General features: G+C 39.0%; 1 protein-coding gene across 3 annotated transcripts in view; it reads right to left on the bottom strand.

The window, feature by feature from the left end:
* Positions 1–19,650, bottom strand: part of SH3GL3 (SH3 domain containing GRB2 like 3, endophilin A3) — a 183,445-nt gene that overhangs the window by 62,421 nt on the left and 101,374 nt on the right. For 2 of the 3 annotated variants that reach the window (XM_058294748.2, XM_004472084.4), the window contains exons 3-5: positions 16,141–16,213; positions 13,587–13,730; positions 9,804–9,937 (exon numbers count right to left, since the gene is read on the bottom strand). In XM_058294748.2, the coding sequence (XP_058150731.1) occupies positions 9,804–9,937; positions 13,587–13,730; positions 16,141–16,213 (351 nt within the window). Of the gene's footprint in view, positions 1–9,803; positions 9,938–13,586; positions 13,731–16,140; positions 16,214–19,650 lie in introns of those variants that run through there. The other variant, XM_004472085.4, reaches the window with a different exon arrangement.

The following is a 19,650-nucleotide window of genomic DNA, read 5'->3' as shown; positions in this document are numbered from 1 at the left end:
CAGCTGATTTATGAATGGGATTGTGGCTGAAAAGGGTAGTCTGGGGAAGTAAATGTCAATTGAAAGAAAGCTAAAGAATAATCTAGGGACTGACTAACACAGTGAACCTAGAAGTGGATGAGAATTGTGGCTGATGGTATAGATTCAAGGGTGTCCTTTTGTGAGCTAGAGCAGATATACATCACTATTGCAGGGTGGTGGGAATGTGAAGAAGCATGGGAAAATTATAGTTGGTGTGACCTGTGGACTGTGGTTAACAGCAACACTGTGATAGTCTTGCATAATGCCAAGAACATACTATGTTGATATTGAGGGGTATGGAAAAAGTGTGCCAAAGGTATGCTATGGACCATGGTTGGTGGTAACAGTCTGATGATACGGTAATAGTCTGATGATATTATCTCATAATCTGTAACAAATATTCTACCACAGTGTGGTGTGTTGGTGAAGGGATGTTGTATGAGAATTCTACACATGTGCCTGGCTGTTTTGTAAGTTTACGACCTTTGTAATAAAAATATATTTTTAAAAAATAGGGTGGGTTGGGGGGGGGAAATACACCAACTGTAACATAGGGATTATAGTTAGTAATAAACCACGCTCTTGCATAGTTTTTAACAAATGTTTCACAACAATGCAAGTGTTGGAGAAGGGGTGATATATGGGGCCCCTGTATGATGTTATCCCTGTTTATTTTTTAAGTTTACAACCTTTACTATACACTTACTGTTTATGCATGTTTATGTATAAGTGATATACTTCAATAAAAACATGTATTTAAAAAAAACATTTTATAAAATACAAATAAAAGGAAGCTTCCTCAGTATGATAAAGGGCATATATGAAAAATCCACAGCTTTAACATCATGTTCCATGGTGAAAGACTTAAGGCTTTCCCTCTATATCTGGAATAATACAAGAATGTGCCCTGTCACCACTGTTATTCTACGTTATGCTAGAAGTTACAGCCAGAGCAGTTAAACAAGAAAAAGAAATAAAAGACAATCAAAATGGAAATGAAGAAGTAATATTTTCACTAGCAGATGCCATGATTCTAAATACAGAAAGTCCCAAAAATCAACAACAAAGCTACTGGAGCTAATAAACAAGTTCAGCAAAGTGGTAGGATACAAGATCAACCTGCCAAAATCAGTAGTGTTTCTATACACTAGTAATGAACAATTTGGGGAGGAAATCAAGAAAAAAATTCCATTTACAATAGCAACTAAAAGAATCAAATATCTAGGAATAAATATAATCCAGGACAATAAGGACTTTTATACATAGAAAACCACAAAAACAGGCTTTAAAAAAAATCAAGGAAGACCTAAGTAAATGGAAGGACATCCATGTTCAAGAATTGGAAGACTAAATATCATTAAGATGTCAATTCTACCCAAATTGCTTTACAGGTTCAACACAATCCCAATCAAAATTGCAACAAACCTACTTCACAGAAATGGAAAAGTCAATTATCAAATTTACTTTAAAGGGTAAAAGGATTCAAATGGCCAAAAACATCTTGGGAAAAAAAAAAGAATTAAATTGGTGGACTTACACTTCCTGATTTTAAAGATATTACAAAGCTACAGTGGTTAAAACTGTATGGTACTGGCATAAGGATAGATATGTTGACCAATGGAATTATAAATTGAGAGTTCAGAAATAGACCCTCACATCTATAGCCAACTGATATAGGAAAAGGCTGCCAAGTTCACTCAACTGGGAAAGAATAGTTTCCTCAACAAATGGACTTGGAAAACTGTATATCCATATGCAAAAGAATGAAAGTGGACACCTATCTTATACTACGTATAAAAATTAACTCAAAATGGATCAAAGACCTAAATAAAAGAACCAAAACTATAAAATCCATAGAAGAAAAGAAGAAAGCATCTTCCGGACCTTATGGTAGAAAATGATTTTTTTTAGACTACACTAAATGCCAAAGGAAAAATAGATAAATGGGATATTATCAGAATTTAAAACTTTAGTGCATCAAAGGACTTTGGCATGAACATAAAAAAACAATGAGGGAAGTGGATGTGGCTCAACTGATAGAGCATCGCCTACCATATAGGATTCAAACCCAGAGCCTCCTGGCCTGTGTGGTGACCTGGCCTACACACAGTGCTGCCGCACACAAGAGGTACCATGCCACACAGGGGTGTTCCCCATGTAGGGGAGCCCCACACACAAGGAGTGTGCTCCGCAAGGAGAGCCATCAAGCACAAAAAAAGCTCAGCCCATCCAGGAGTGGCACCACACACTTGTAGAGATGGTGCAACAAAAAGAGACACAGATTCCCAGTGCCACCGAGAATGCAAGCAGACACAGAAGAACACACAGCAAATGGACAAAGACAGCAAACAATGGTGGGGGGGGCAGGTAAGGGGAAGAGAAATAAAATAAATCTTGAAAAAAAAAAAACAATGAGAGAAAATATTTCAAAACCATATATTCCATAAAGGTTTCATATCAAGAATTTATAAAGGAATCCTACTACTCAACAACGAAAAGGCAAACAGCCCTATTTTTTTTAAATGGGCAAAAGATTTGAATTGACATTTCTCCAAAGAAGACATGTAAATAGCCAATAAGCACATTTAAAGATGCTCAACATCATTACACACTAGGGAAATGCAAATCAAACCACACCCACTAGAATGGCTATTACTAAAAAGAAATGGAAAAATATTGGAGAAGCTTGGAGAAACAGGAACACTTAATCATTGCTGGTGCCAATGTAGAATGGTATGGCCACTGTAGAAAACAGTTTGTTAGTTCCTCAGAAAATCAAGTATAGAATTACCATGTTACCTGGCAATCCTACTTCCAGGTATACATCAAAAGAATTGAAAGCAGAGACTCACAGATGTTTGCACACTGATGGTAGTGGCATTATTGGCAACTGTACATAGGCAGAAGCAACCCAATGAATGGATCAACAAAATTAGGTGTATACATACAATGGAATTTTATTCAGCCATAAAAAGAAAGAAGTTTTTATATATGTGACAACATGGATGAACCTTGGAGACATCGTGTTGAGTGTTACAAGCCTGTCACAAAAGGACAAATACTGTATGAGCTCACTGATATGAAATCTTTAGAATAAGCAAATTCATAAAGCCAAAAACTAAAATACAAGTGACTGGAGGTGGGGTTAGGGTAGGGAATGTGGAGTAAATGCTGACTTGGTAAAAAGTTTCTGTTTGGAGTACTGGATAAGTTTTGGCAATGAATGGTGGTGATGGTAGCACAACATTGTGAGTATAATTAACACTAGTGAATTATATAATTGAATATGGTTAAAGGGGGAAATCTTCAGAATGTTTCTATGTTACTAAAATAAAAATTAAAAAAAACATAGCTTGGTTTACACAGAGAATCCTAATGTAAACTATGGACTGGAGGTAACAGTATAATTATAATATTTCATCAATTTTAACAAATGTACCATGACAATGCAAAGTGTTAATAGGGAAAACTGTGTGTGTGGGGGGGGGGAGTTGTATGAGGACTCTGTATTTTCTGCATGATTGTTCTCTAAACATACAACTTCTCTAATAAAAAATTTTAGAGGAAAAAAATACATTAGAGACACATAAGAAGAGCAGGTTTGAATTGTTCTAAGACAGAATTAGTGATTTTGAAGATGGAACATCTGAACTGGAAAAAACAGGAGAACAAAAAGAGAAGGGAATGGGGGAAAAAAATGGAACAGAGTCCCAGGGAACTGAATGACAATGTGAAAAATACAAACAAAACATCTGCCTTACTGGTATCCCAGAAGGAGAAGAGAATGAAGAGAGGCAGAAGGAATATTTGAGGAAATAAAGACCAAAACCTTCCCAACCTTTATGAAAGACATAAATATCAATATCCAAGAAGGACAAAGCACTGCAAACAGAATAAACCCTAAAAGATCAACCCTGAGATGTCTACTATTCAGAATGACAAATATCAGAGATAAAGATAAGATTCTGAAAGCAACAAGAGAAAAGCATACAAGGGAAACTTGATAAGATTAAATGCCAACCTATCATCAGAAACCATGGAAGTGAGAAGAAAGTAGGATGATGTATTTAAGGTACTGAAAGAGAAAAATGGCCAGCCAAGAATTCTGGATCTGGCAAAACTCTCCTTCAAAAATGAGGGTGAGTTCAAAGTTATTCACAGAGAAGGAAAAATTGATAGAATTATGTTTCCAAAAGACCAGAAAAACAAGAGATAGTAAAGGGAGTGCTCTAGCCTGAAAGGAAAAAACAAGGGTGAGAGATTTGGAGAAGAATGTAGAAATGAAGATTTTTAGGAAGGATAAACTAAAGGGTAAGAAGGCAGACAATAGAACAATATGACAACAGAGAGCCAAAGGACAAAATGGAAGAAGTTACGGTAATAACAATGAATATGAATAGCTTGAACTTCCTAATCAAAACACATAGACTGATAGAATGAATTAAAAAACATGCGCTATCTATACGTTGTCTACAAGAGACCCACCTTACATATAAGGACACAACCAGGTTAAAAGTCAAAGGTTGGAAAAAGGTATTCCATGAAAACAATAACCAAAAAAGAGCTGGAGTAGTAATATTAATATTGGACAAAATAGATTTCAAATGCAAAACTGTTATAAGAGATGAAGAAGGTCATTATATATTAACAAAAAGGGTAATTCACCAAAAAGAAATAACTATGCTAAATATTTATGCACCTAACCTGAGTATCCCAAGATACATGAGGTGCACACTTGAAAAACTAAAGGGAAAAATAGATGTCTCTACAATAATAGTTGGAGACTTCAATTCACCACTCTCAATATTGGATAGAACATCTGGACAGAGGATAAAGAAAGAAATAGAGAGAAGTGGATGTGGCTCAAGCAGTTGAGGGTCCTGGATTTGGTTCCCGGTACCTCCTAAAGAAGACAAGCAAGACAGCAAGCTGACATGACAGACTGGCACAGCAAGCTGACACAAGAAGGTGAAGCAACAAAGAGACACAAGTAGGAAAACACAATGAGAGACCAAAAAAAGCAGGGAGCAGAAGTGGCTGAAGCAATTAGGCACCTCCCTCCCACATGGGAGGTCCCTAGTTTAGCTCCAGTGCCTCCTAAAAAGACGACGAGCACGTATGAACAGACACAGTGAGCACAAACAACAAGGGGGGGGGGGGATAAATAAATCTTAAAAAATAAAGAAACAGAGAATTTGAATAATACGATAAATGAACTTGACCTAACAGACATTTATAGAACACTGCACCCCAAAGCAGGAGGACATACATTCTTTTCAAGTGCTCATGAATTCTTTTCCAGAATAGACCATATGTTGTATCACAAGACAAGTCTCAATAATTTAAAAAGATTGAAATTATATGGGAAGTGGATTTGGCTCAACTGATAGAGCATCCGCCTACCACATGGGAGGTCTAGGGTTCAAACCCAGGGCCTCCTGGCCCATGTGGTGAGCTGGCCCATGCGCAGTGCTGATGCGCGCAAGGAGTGCCGTGCCACACAGGGGTGTCCCCCGCATAGGGGAGCCCCATGTGTAAGGAGTGCACCCTGCAAGGAGAGCCATCCTGCGCAAAAAAATAAAGCACAGCCTGCCCAGCAGTGGCACCACACACGCCGAGAGCTGATGCAGCAAGATGATGCAACAAAAAGAGACGCAGGTTCCCGGCGCCGCTGACAAGAATGCAAGTGGACAAGAAGATCACTCAGCAAGTGAACACAGAGAGTGGACAACAGGGGAGCAAGGGAGGGGAAAGAAAGAAATAAAAATTAAATCTTTTTAAAAAAATTATACAAAACACTTCTCTGAACATAACAGAATAAAGCTGGAAATCAATAATGGATGGAAAAAGCAAAAACTCATAAATAAATGGAGATTAAACAGTGCACTCTTAAATAATCAGTGGGTCAAAGAAGAAACTGCAAGAGAATTCAGCAAATATCATGAGAAGAATGAAAATGAGAACACAACATATCGAAACCTATGGGATACCACAAAGGTAGTGCTGAAAGGGAAATTTATAGCCCTGAATGATTACATTAAAATTGAAGACCTAACTGCACACCTAGGGGAGCTAGAAAAAGAACAGCAAACTAATCCCAAACCAAGCCAAAGGAAAGAAATAGTAAAGATCAAAGCAGAAATAAATGAAATCAAGAACAATAACAAAAAAAAAAAAAAACAAGAGAGAATCAACAAATCCAAAAGTTGGTTTAACAAAACTGACAAACTCTTAGCCAGACTAATAAAGAAAAAAAAAGAGAGAAAATTCAAATAAATAAAATCAGAAAAGGAGAGTCAGAAATAAGAGATCATAAGAGGATACTCTGAACAACTGTACACCAAAAAACTAACAACATAGAGGAGATGGACAAATTCCTAGAAACGCACATACCATCCACACTGACCCTAGAAGAAATAGGAGACCTCAACAAACCAATCACAAGTGAAAAGAATGAGAAAGTAATTAAAAAAAAACCTCCCAAAGATGAAAAGCACTGGACCAGATGGCTTCACAGGTGAATTTTACCAATCATTCAAAGACAAACTAATACCAATCTTACTCAAGCTCTTGCAAAAAATGAACAAGAAAAGAATGCTACCAAACTCATTCATTCTATGAAGCCAACATCACCCTAATATCAAAACCAGATAAAAATACTACAAAAAGAAAAAAGAAAAGAAAATTACAGACCAATATCTCTAATGAATATAGATGCAAAAATCCTCAATACTTGCAAACAAAATCCAAAAGCACATTAAAAGAATTATACACCTTGATCAAGTGGGTTTTATCCCAGGTATGCAAGAGTGGCACAACACAAAAAAATCAATTAGTGTAATAAACTACATTGATAAATTGAAGAGGAGAAACCACATGATTCTCTTGATTGACACCGAAAAGGCATTTGAAAAACACAGCACTCTTTCTTAATAAAAACACTCCAAAAGATAGGACTAGAAGGAAGCTTTCTCAATATGGTAAAATGCATATATAAAAAACCTACAGCTAGCTTTGTACTCAATGGTGAAAGACTGAAATCTTTCCCATGAGATCAGGAGCAATACAAGGATGCCCACTGTCACCACTGTTATTCAATATTGTGTTAGAGGTTCTATCTAGAGCAATTTAGGCTAGATATAGAAATAAAAGGCACCCAAATATATAAGGAAGAAGTAAAACTTTCCCTATTTGCAGATGACATGATCCTATACCTAGACTCTTCTGAAAATTCCACAAGAAAACTTCCAGAACTAATAGACAAGTTTCGCAAAGTGGGGGTATACAAGATTAATATGCAAACATCAATAGCGTTTCTATACACGACTGATGTGCAATCTGAGAAGGAAATTTTTTAAAATTCCATTTACAATAGCAATTGAAATAATCAAATATTTAAGAATAAACTTAACTAAGGACATAAAGGACCTGTATTCGGAAAACTTCAAAACATTGCTAAAAGAAACTGAAGAAGACTTAAATAAATGGAAGGACATTCCATGTTCACGAATTCGAAGACTAAGTATTGTCAAGATGTCAATTCTACCCAAACTGATTTATAGATTCAATGTAATCCCAATAAAAATCTCAACAGCCTTTTTTGCAGAAATGGAAAAACCAATTATCAAATTGAAATGGTAAGGGGTCCTGAATAGCCAAAGAGATCTTGAAAAAGAAGAACCAAGTTGGAGGACTCTCACTTCTGGGCTTTAAGGCATATTAATTAGCTACAGTGGTAAAAACAACATGGTACTGGCATAAAGACAGACGCAGTGAACAGTGGAACTGAATCAAGAACTCAGAAATGGACCCTCACATCTACAGCCAAGAGATTTTTGACAAGGCAATCAAGCCCTCCCAGCTGGGCCAAAACAGTCTATTTAACAAATTGTGCTTGGAGAACTGGATATCCATATCCAAAAGAAAGAAAGGGGACCCCTATTTCACACTTTACACAAAAATTAACTCAAAAGGATCAAGGACCTAAATATAAAAGCAACAACCACAAAACTCCAACATCTTCAAGATCTTGTGGTAGGTGGTACCCCAAGCAACAACAGAAAAAATAGATAAATGGCACCTCCTCATACTTATACACTTTTGTACCTCACAGGACTTTGTAAAAAGGGTGAAAAGGTGGCCAACTCAATGGGAGAAAATATTTGGCAATCATATATCCTATAAGGTTTAATATCCACGATATACAAAGAGATCAACAATAAAAAGACAAACTACCTAATTAAAAAATGGGCAAAAGACTTGAAAAGACGAAAAGACAATTGTCCAATGAAGAAATACAAATGGCAAAGAAACACATGAAAAAATGTTCAACATCACTAGCAATTAGGGAGATACAAATCAAAACTACACTGAGATGTCATTTCACACCTATTAGGCTGGCCGCTATTAAAAAGTCGGAAACTGTAAATGTTAGAGAGGATGTGGAGAGATAGGAACACTTATTCCCTGCTGGTGGGATGTAGAACGGTACAGCCACTGTGGAGGACTGTTGGCAGGTCCTAAGGAAGTTGAATATAGACTTGCCATGGGACCCTGCGATACCATTAGTAGGTATATACCCAGAAGAACTGAAAGCAGTGACACAAACAGACGTTTGCACACTTATGTTCATAGCACAGCATTATTCACAATTGCCAAAAGATAGAAACAACCCAGGTGACTATTAACTGATGAATGAATAAACAATTTGTGGTGTGTACACAACATGGAATATTTTGCAGCAGTAAGAAGAAATGTCGTCGTGAAGCATATGGCAACATGGAAGAACCTGGAGGACACAGAAGGACGAATATTGTATGACTGAGCTATTACAAACTAAATATATTGTGTAAACTCATGAAGTTAACAATTAGAATATAGGTTACCAGAAAACAGAATGAGGGTAGAGGATGGAAAGCTGAGGGTTAATCTGTGCAAAATTGGTAAAAAGGTTGTTTGTAAATCTTTGGAAATGAAGAAAAATGGTGAAAGCATATCATGGTGTTTGTGAGGACTAGTAGGGCTACTATATGGGTATGACAGTAGTTGAAAGGTAAAGTGTTAAGTCACGTATATGACTAGAAAGAAAGCTAAAAACTCTAACATGGGACTATATAAAATAGTAAAACCTCATGTCAAACATGAATATGGGTGATATTGCATATATAAGACTATTTTTAAAAAATATTAATACCAATATATGAGAGAGAAGGAAAAAGAATAGCAGCTATGTACAGCAGGGGAAGCATAGAGAGATTGAGAGGTGATGAGTTCTGTTTGTCTGTTGTTTATTATAATTACTATTAGAATAATGAAAGGGTCCTAAGAATGCCTGAAGTGATGAATGCACAAATATGGTGATTATACCTAATATCACTGATTGTACATTTTCAATGGATTTATGCTTTATTAACATGTATCAATAAATTTGCTTTGCTAAATTTTAAATCTATTGCAAAGTTGAGGAGTCATTTTTCACATGAGAAATGACTGAAAAAATACGGATCTTGAGCCTGGCTTCTAGTGGCCTGCAATAAGATACAGAATTTTAGAGCAGAAGAGACACGGCTGATATCCCCACTATCGCCATGCACCATGCCCACAGCACACAGGGCTGGTTGATCTTGCTACGCCATCCCAGCACACCCAGGTAACCATAGTATTTTTTTTCTCTGCCCACAAGATGATGATTTCAGTGAGTCCCTACAGAAATACTGAAATGACTTTAAATCTTAACGTCACTTTATGTAGCAACAGGTATATTTATAGCCTGGAAGACTTACCCCGATCTCTTTTAAATCTTTGTCTTGTAATAACTGAAGAGGATCAATGAAAGTTTGCTTTACATTAATATCAAGAGAGTCTTTCACCTCAGCCATTAGCTTCAGGGATTCGCCAACATCTATCAATGCGTTGCCTTGAACAGAAAATGAAAATAGAGGTGCTTCAGGTGAGTATGCTAGGGAAGCAGTGAGATTTATTTAATACGGCACCAAAAGTTTGTAAATAATGGTGTAACAAGGTCCTTACTCCTAGGATCTTTGAGTCTGTGTCCCAGAAAAAAAGAAAGTCTTGCTGTTTTCTAGATTGCTCTCTACATTCTAGACTATCCCCACCATATAAAATAAAACATTCAGGTGAAGCCAGACTGAGGCACTTACCATTTTGGCCACTAGATGGGGATAAAGTGATTTTTTTAAAAAAGAGGCGCACTTTTGTGCATTCCTGGCACCAAGGGTTCCTTAGAAGCTTAAGAACAAAATCCCTCTTCACAACAATAAAAGGATTCATTCATCAGGGGCTAAGTATTAACCATAAAGACTACAACAGAAGTAAACAAACAAAACTTCATTCTCAGCTTCCAGCTATCAGATCTTGGGGCCAGTTCTTGTATTCTTTAGACAGTTCTTTGGCTCTCCACCCCCTCTGATGTGAAAAAAAGCCTGGCAGGGTGACATGGAACACTCTCTGAGCAGGGTGGACAGTGTCTGCTCGTGCAGTGGGACCAGGATACCCTTCTGAGGCTTGGGCAGAGGGAGGCAGCTTTCACTAGAGTGTGCCCTGGCTCTTGGCCACAGCTAAACAGTAATTTGCAATCGTGGGTGTCTTGACAGTTAGGTACAAGCAGGGTTGCGTGACCTCTGAAAGGCATCTCTAGGAAATGGGTACTAATGCAAAGTATTTTTTCCTATATTTTGGGTTTCCCAAATTGGTCTTTTTTAAAAAGTGGAGTTAGGGGCTCTCAACTGGAAGACAAGATGACTTTAAGGTCCAGCTCAAGTCTGACCTTTGAGATCTTTCATCTACCAGTCAAGGGCACACAGGTCACTCGCCTGTAAAACAGGGACAGCAGTATCTGCCTCACCTCGCTTTATATATATAAGATACTGTATATTATAGGGCCTTGCAAAGTCTAAATGGAAACTGTTCCTCCAAACTAAAGCTGCTCGAGACTCCATTTTGACCCACTACTAGCTTCATTCCTCCTGGGAAGCTAAATTCCCTTAATTCCCTTCTCCAGGGTCTGGCTCCAGATCTTTCTTCGATGGAGACGGACTGTCCTTCCTTAGTCAGGGGACCCTTCCCCTCCAACTGGCCAGGTATTGCTCCCGGGACCACCACGTGCTCTGCCACCAGTGCCTGTGCCTCAGGCTCAGTCCTTTCAGCTCTGACAAAAACATTTTCAAACATGTTCCTCTGAAGACCAAAGATGACATTCTGAGGATTGGCTCTCTGGAAGGACATTCTATCTCCTTGGCCAAGATTTGCACAGTCGTGTTTCCCAGGGGCACAGGGCTTGGCCTCTGCCTACTGAGAAGCATGCACTTTAGGGAGCTCCAGGAGGTGCTCCCAAAGAAGAAAGCATCTTGGCAACGGCCAACGCCCCATCCCTTCCTTTCCTCCTGACAGCGGCTTTCTTCCTTAACCCAAGTTGCCTTAGGTTGCTGGGCACTTGTGGAGCTACCGAGTTGTCCATCCCATCGCAGGGCCAGGCAGGAGCACCCTTGGATTTCAGGGCCTGCCTGCCAGGCTCCCTCCGCTCCTCCACTGCCCTGCCTGCAGGACCAGGGGCAGGTCTGCTAGTTCCCATTAACCCACAGAAGAAAACTCACATTACACTGCTCTAAAGGACACTGTGACCCTCCAGCACTTAGTAATGTTTTAATGTGTGGGGTTTAAATAAAAGTTTATGAGAGCTTTTTTTCCCAAATTCCTACAACAGTTACCACAGTCAAATATTACAACACCCAATTTCTTTATCCTGCCCTGTTACCACCATCTGAAGAGCAAATTCTCCCAAAGTTCAGTTCTCTCCCAACTAAACTTACAATTTTAAATGTAACTAAGATTGAATTTAACACGATCTCAATCAAAATTTAATGAGTTTTTTTTAGAAAGGGACTTAAAATGACTCTAAGTTTCACCATAAAAAAATAAATAAGTGGGGAGTAGATGTAGCTCGAGTGGTTGAGCACCTGCTTCCTATGTACAAGGTCCTGGGTTCAATTCCCAATTCCTCCTAAATAAATAATTAAACAAATAAGTGAGTATAACCATGAAATTTCTGTAATAAAACAAGTAGGGGCAATTTTAGTAAAATATACCAGAATATATATTTTCAAGAGACAACAGAACCAAACAGAGAAGGAGATCAGAGGACAAAGACTAGAAACAAACTTAAAATACAAACACTTAGTAGATGAGGGTCATCTCAAATTAAAAAAAGGTTAGACTTTTCAAAAACGTGTCAAGACAACTGGCTATTTATCTGTGGGGGAACAAAATCAGATCCCTATTGTACAGTATACTTCCAATAAACTCAGAAGCTTGAAAATTTAAAGGTAAAATAAAGAATATATGTATCAAAAGAAAGTATAAATAATCATTTACATAATTTCGTAATGGGATGGAAAACAACTTTCTAAAAACAACATCAAAGCGAGAAACCAGGGAGACTAGTGAGCTCCACGTCATCAAAACCAAACATCTTTCTTTCTCCATGAACATACATGAGCTCAGAAATTAAATGCCAACCCGGAACAAAACTTTCTCAACATATAATGCAGGCTAGGAGCAAATACCCTTACCATTTAAAGTGTTCATAAACAAGTTGAAAAAAACAAAAGATGATGATGACTCCAATGGAAAAATAAGCAAAGGAAACAAAAGTACCCTTCACAAAAATGAATGGCACATATGAAAAAAAAATTCTTCCTCACACATAATCCAAAATATGAAGTTAAAACAGCACCAAGTTATCATTTTGAAATATTATACATAAAATTATTAGTCATTTAAAAGTAAACGAAAAAGAGAATTCCCAGTAATCATGTCAGGCAACATCCTGTCATACACTCTTGGCATAAATAGCAAACCAGTACATCTTCCCAGAGGGTCATTTGGGAATATGCTTCAAAAACCTAAAAAAACAGGTGCACGCTTGATTCAGCAAAGTCACTTATAGCAGCAAATGCACCACACTAATCTGAGGTGTTAGTAGTGGAGGAAACTGTATGAGGGTGTGGGGGGGAGAGGGGTTATATGGGAATTCCTATACTTTCAGTGTAATTTCTCTGTAAACGTAAATTGAAAACTTCTTTACAAAATAAAGTTTTTTTAAAAAAGATGGTCATGATAAATACTATGAGAATTTTTTTGTGTGTAAAGGAAAACATCTGAATATCCAGTAACTGGGAACAAACGGTGATACATGGACTATTATGCAGCCTTTTCAGTGATATTGTAGATTAATTATTTTATCACACGGATCATGATACAGTCAGGAAAAAAAGTTACAAAGGAATATGTATACTAGAGCCTTGTTTTTATTTTGTAAAGGTATACGTGAATATATGCATGACATAAAAGATGCACAACAAAGAATAGGGGCCGTCATTGGGGTTATGGGATGGCAGGGACGTTAACATTTTGTTTTTACTTGCCTGTTTTCTAAATCTTCTGCAGTGAACATATACAAATTGGGTAACAGGAAAGAGTAAAGAAGGCTGTTAAAATGAAGGCTTGGGCATAACCCAGCACCACCCAGGAAAGCGCCCTTTGCTCACCAAAGGCCGAGTCGTCCCCGAGCTCCTTCCCGTACTTGAGCATGCAGTCGGCCAGCAAGCCTTCCGTCTGTGGGTACCCCGTGGTTTTCACCTGGCCTCGGATCTTCGACACAGTGTTCAGCATTCCTAGCTTAGCTCTGTATGCTTAAAAACATTGTCATTTGTAATTCCCTAAAGTCACACGGTGGAGTGACAGGTACAAAGCACTGAACGCATGCGACTGCCAAAACCAAGGTCACCTCAGACAAAAAGGACAGTGTGCCTCCTATTTCATTTTCTCACCTGGTTTACTAGATGGCCTTTTTTAACCCAGGTCGGTGCTGAGCATGCAGGTGCACAGCCATCACAGAATAAAGAAAAATTATGGCCCGCATGGTTGACCCCAAATGATAGTGAGGGGGGCGTTATCAGCACCGCCCACAGAGAGACCTTCAGGAAGGCTTGGAATTGCTAGGACACTAAGTCATCCACTGCGGTCCCTGCAGTCAATCGTTCCTGGCACTAATTATCTTGGGGACCAAGCGTACACTAATTGTAACGCTGGGGTCAATGTTTCACACTACCAGCTGGTCGTGCTGGTCCCCCAGCCCCGGAATCGACACCCGGATGGGGGCCTCTGCAATCCCGGGGGGGCGCCCCTAGTCCCGGCTGAGTCCGGCTCAGCAATGACAGGTCCTGATCCCCGGTCCTGGGCGACCCCCGCGCTAAGGCCTGGCAGGCAGCGAGCCCCCAGACAGCTTCCGCCCTGCAGGGGCTCACGGTCTTGCTACTGGCAAGAGAGGACATCCAGGGTGTAATTATGAGGGTGCAGCCTGGCGGGGAGCAGGGAGAGGACAAGACGGCAGGAAGGGCGCCCCTGAGAGGTGCGGGAACGTGAGCGTGTGGGGAACGCTTAGGGTGGGACGGGGGGCAAGGGGGTGGCTGCTCTGACCCAGGAAGGAATGCCCACGGGAGGAAACGCGAGCCATCTGTGGTCAAGTGGGACCAGGACTGGAACACCCACGAGGCACTGGGGGTTCTATTCCGTAGCCCGACGGTGAGGCACCCGCCGGCTTGGGGCAGTGGAGATCATTTTCGTCAGCAATGACTTGTACGTGATTCCACCTTCATCCCCGCGTATTTATATTAGTGTACTCGAGACCACGGCTTCACAAACTGTCCCGTGCAGGGAAACCAGCTGCGGGCCCTGTTCCAACGCAGAGTCTGAGTCAGCTGGTCTGAGGGAAGCCCCCAATTCTGCGTGTCTAGCGGTCTCGCCCCGGGGACCGAGAGGTCTGTGGGCCAGGGTTGGAGGCGGGAGGTTTCAGCTTCTCCCGGAGGCAGCCTCCTCCAGGCCCGCGGACCTCGGCCTCACAGCACACCCTCCCGGGCCGGCTCACGCAGACCCACGGTCACGCACACTCGCCCCCCGCCGTAACGTCCCGCAGCACACGCACACGCATGCGCGCACGGCGCGCCGCCTTCCCTCTGCCAGGGTGGAGTCTGGGAAGTAGCGAGCACGTGGGAGGGCGCGTTCAGTGGGTTAGAGGCTGCCCGGCCCCCCTTCCTTTTCCCTGGGTCTCACTAGAGCCCTGCAGCCACGTGGACACTTCCACTGGTGGCCAGCGCCCCCCTCCTCCATTTGAAGGTCAGCGCTTTGAGGGGGGGGGGTCTCTGTCCCACGTGACAGGGCATCCCAGCGCCCAGGACAGCCCCTGGCAGGGAGGGGCGCTTGGTAAATATTTGCTGATTTATCACTTCGAGCACTGAAGAGGTCGCGAAGAGACAGACTATTATGGTTTTCATGCCCTAATCATCTACACAGTGGTAAAGAATTTTATACTGCCATTCTCCCTGGATATAATCTTTTATAAAATTTATGTTCGTACATTTGTACTTTCTAGATTTTCAGATAACGCCTGTACTGATTCCTGCGCTCAACGGAACCACAGTGATTGCATGTAAATAATAAATTCCTAAAAAGTCAAGGCAGCTTCAGAAAGCCCCAGAACGCAAGCCCCGGGCACCCTCTACTGGCTTTTATAATTTGCAGCCTCGCAGAAGCTCCTCAGTGGAACTAAGAATTAAAGACTTTGTTTTGAGAAGCTGATGTTAACACTGGGTTTTCTAATGTTGTGTTTCATATCCGGGCTGTCTCGTTTATTAATCATCTAATCCTTGAATGAAATTCACTTAAAATTAATATACACCTTTGGAACAGGATGACAGAAATATTTTTTTGAAAGAGGAAATAAGACTAAGAAAATGCTTACACAATGTTAAGTGGCTTTCTGAAGCATCTCATAAAAATGTCTTTGCTTAATGGTGCCTTGTTCCTGGGATCAAGACTCCATCCAATGAAGTTCACAGGAGACCTGCTCTCTCTAATCAGCTAGGATTCACTGTGCTCTTTGGTCACTGGAGATTCAACTTTATAAAAAACCAAATTTCATTGTGTGGACACAGAAAGACATTGCTCTAGATCATGTCAACAGTGTGACAAATAAACATGGGTTATTAGAGTCCATGGCAGCAATTGAAAAACAGACTATTTCAAGACATTTTTTAACTTTACCTGGATTTGGCTGAAGATATTCTGTGGATTTTGAAATAATTTCTGCAATCGCTTTATTGGTAACATCTATTTTCTTAAAAAAAAACAAAAACAACAACATACATAAAAGTAAATGACATAGAAGAATAAATAAGAGAAGTAACTTTCACTGACTGAATACTTTAAAAATTACTGTGCTTTTAATCCACATGAATGTTTTCAATGTTTTGGGGAGAGGCAGAATTTTCTCATTTTTTGATTTTGTGACATTACCTTCTCCCAGGGATGCTGGAGAACATTAATTTTTCTTTTTAACATTAAGATGAATATTAATGTATATATCTAGAGAACTCAATTACTGGATATACTTGAAGGTCTCTCAAAACAAAGACTAGGCATTTCTGAGCCAAACTTTCCTATTTGCTTGGGTGAACTTAAATTTGTATATGTATATAAGGCTGCTCTAATAATGATCCATAGTAGAAACTACTTTGGTAAATCAACAATAAAAGAATCATCATTATAACTAAAATAAGCATGCTCATTTACATGTGGTCTGAAGAGGGTAATTGTCAAAGGTTCCCCTGCCTTTGTTAATACTGAATCTTTTCTTCCACAAAACCATTCCTGGACTTTCTGGCTGTTTGTTAACCAGAGAATATGAGAATATTCAATAAAGTTAAATATGCAAACGTCAGCAGCTTTGTTTTATAACCATCAATAGTCTGAAAGAATATGTAAAGAAAACAGAAATCCCTTTTTACAAGGGCAATAAAACACAACAATAGCAAGGAATGAGTATTATAAGAAATGCACAATACCTATATGATAAACTACATTACTAAATGGAAAACTCTATTTTGGAAAGATGTAAGTCCTCTCCAAATTAATGTGCAAAAATCATTCAAATTTCACCACAATTTCAAGTTTTTCTCTCTTTTTTGTCGAAATTTAACCAATGGATAATAAAGTTAGATTCATATCTCACCCTATATATAAGATAAAAAACAAACTATGAAAGTACTCAAATAGAGACAAGAATACTTTTAACTGGCGTGGGAAGGAGTTTTCCAAGCATTACCTGAAACCCAAATGTCATAAAGGAAAAGACCAATAAATCTTACTCCATAAAAATTAAGGACTGAATAGAAAAAGACAAAATACAAAAAGTTTAAAAGTAGTAAATAGAAAGAAAAATTTATAAAGAACAAAGAGTTAGCATCCATATTTAGAACTAATACAAGTTGAAAAGGAAAAGACAAACAACACTGAAAGACCACAAATTGAAAATCCACAAAAAAGGAAAAATACAAGTTGCCTATAAACATTTGAAAAATATCCAAAGAATTGTAAACTAAAAGGAGATACCTCCCACTCACCAGACTGAGAAAAAATTTTTTTTGAAAAATCGAATATGCCTAATATTAGGAATTGTAAGAGTATGGAATAGTGGGCCTTTTCATAGCACGATGGAAACATAAAAAGATAAGATGGAGGAGCAGGGAAAATGTGGGGAACGGGGTAAACAAGTAGGGAGAGGAAAAGAAATAAAGAATCCATGTTCTTATTCCTTATGTAATTTATATTTTTCCCTTTTCTCCCTCAGACTTAGTAGAAGTTATCATTTTATGGCTTTCCAGAAAAAAGATTCTTAGTTTATTTATTGATTCTTTCTGTTGTTATTGTTTTCTGTTTCATTAATGGCTCCTTTATCAGTATTGATTTCTTCCTTCTACCTAGAATAATTTGCTATTTTTTTCCCTAGCTTCTTGAAAATGGTTTATTCATTCTCTCCCAACACTTATTTTCTATTAAGTGAATTTAATATTTAGCCATTTATCACAGATTTTGATATGTGGAATTCTGTCAGTCACAATTAAATGATCTGTAACTTTACGTTGCATTTATTCTTTAAGAATTATTTCCAAACACCCAGATATGGTTTCCAAATATACCTTCCTTGTGACCAGGGAAACTCACCTCTATGAATTTACTTTTGGAAATTTATTTATTTTTTTCCTGTGGCCTAATAACATGATTAATTATTGTAATTGTTCCAAAGGTATTTGAAGAAAATGTACATTCTCTGTTTGAGGAATGCAGACATCTATATGTATAATCAAAGTCGTATATGATACAAGTCTGCCATAAGCTTATCATTATGTGTCCAATTAATCTATTCTTTTATGAAAGAGATATGTGAGATCATTTGCTCTGATTTTTGTCCTTTCTCCATGTATTTCTGAAACTTTATCACACATATTTACATGTTATGTTTTGTGGTGCATAATGGTTCACAACTGTTACAACTTCCTGATAGACTATATGACTGCATCTTTTTTTTTTAGGAGGTACCAGGGGTTGAACCCATGACCTAGCACATGGTAAGCAGGTGCTCAATAATTGAGCTACATCTGCTCCCCATCTGCATCTTTTTATATTTTTTTTATAAACCCTTTTCCCATTTAGTATTTTTTGCATCAAATTTTACTTTGATGTTACTATTGCTCCTTTTTTGTGTGTTTATCATTTGCCATATAATCTTTCTCCATTACTCTGTCATTTCTGTGTCATGTTTCAGGTGGATCAGATCCCACCAAATTCTTTTCTTCCTGAAATTCCTTAAAACTTCTGGTGCACAGGTTATACATTTTTACACTTTTCACTTTGTTTTATTAATATATTTTATTTTTATACATTTTCTGTTATTCACAGGGTTTGAGGAAGGGAAAGTAGGTAAACAGGAGATTTCAATCCATCAACTGAAACTAAAACTCCTGAAATGTGCTTTCAAGTTTGAGTGATGTTGTGAGTAACAAAGTTACACATATCTCTAAATATCAAGAGATTTTAAAAAGCAATTTTTGGTATGTAAATGATATTAAAGTATTCCCGTGATTTTTCAATTTTCAGAAGTTAATTTATTTTCAAAAACAAAAACAGGGAAGCAGACTTGGCCCAATGGATAGGGCATCCGCCTACCACATGGGAGGTCCACGGTTCAAACCCCGGGCCTCCTTGACCCATGTGGAGCTGGCCCATGCGCAGTGCTGATGCACACAAGGAGTGCCGTGCCACGCAGGGGTGTTCCCCGCGTAGGGAGCCCCACGCGCAAGGAATGCACCCCATAAGGAGAGCCGCCCAGCGCGAAAGAAAGTGCAGCCTGCCCAAGAACGGTGCCACACACAGAGAGCTGACACAGCAAGATGATGCAACAAAAAGAAACATAGATTCCCAGTGCCGCTGATAAGGATACAAGTGGTCACAGAGGAACACGCGGCAAGTGGACACGGAGAACAGACAACTGGCGGGGGGGGGAGGGGCAGGGAGAGAAATAAATTAAAAAATAAATCTTTTTTTTAAAAAAAGCAAAAACAAAGTCACCTTTTCTCCTCAAGGCATTAACATTTCTAGAAACTTAATAGCTGTCATCCAGAAAACAAGTAGGACAGGCTGCCAGGACTGGACTTCCTTCCCCAGCATCTTCTGACGTCTTTGCAACCTGCTATACCCTGTAGCCTTCAGTTTACT

The sequence above is a fragment of the Dasypus novemcinctus genome, chromosome 3, assembly GCF_030445035.2.
Source record: "Dasypus novemcinctus isolate mDasNov1 chromosome 3, mDasNov1.1.hap2, whole genome shotgun sequence".
NCBI classification, from domain to species: Eukaryota; Metazoa; Chordata; class Mammalia; order Cingulata; family Dasypodidae; genus Dasypus; species Dasypus novemcinctus.
This window is presented reverse-complemented; position numbering and strand designations above follow the sequence as displayed.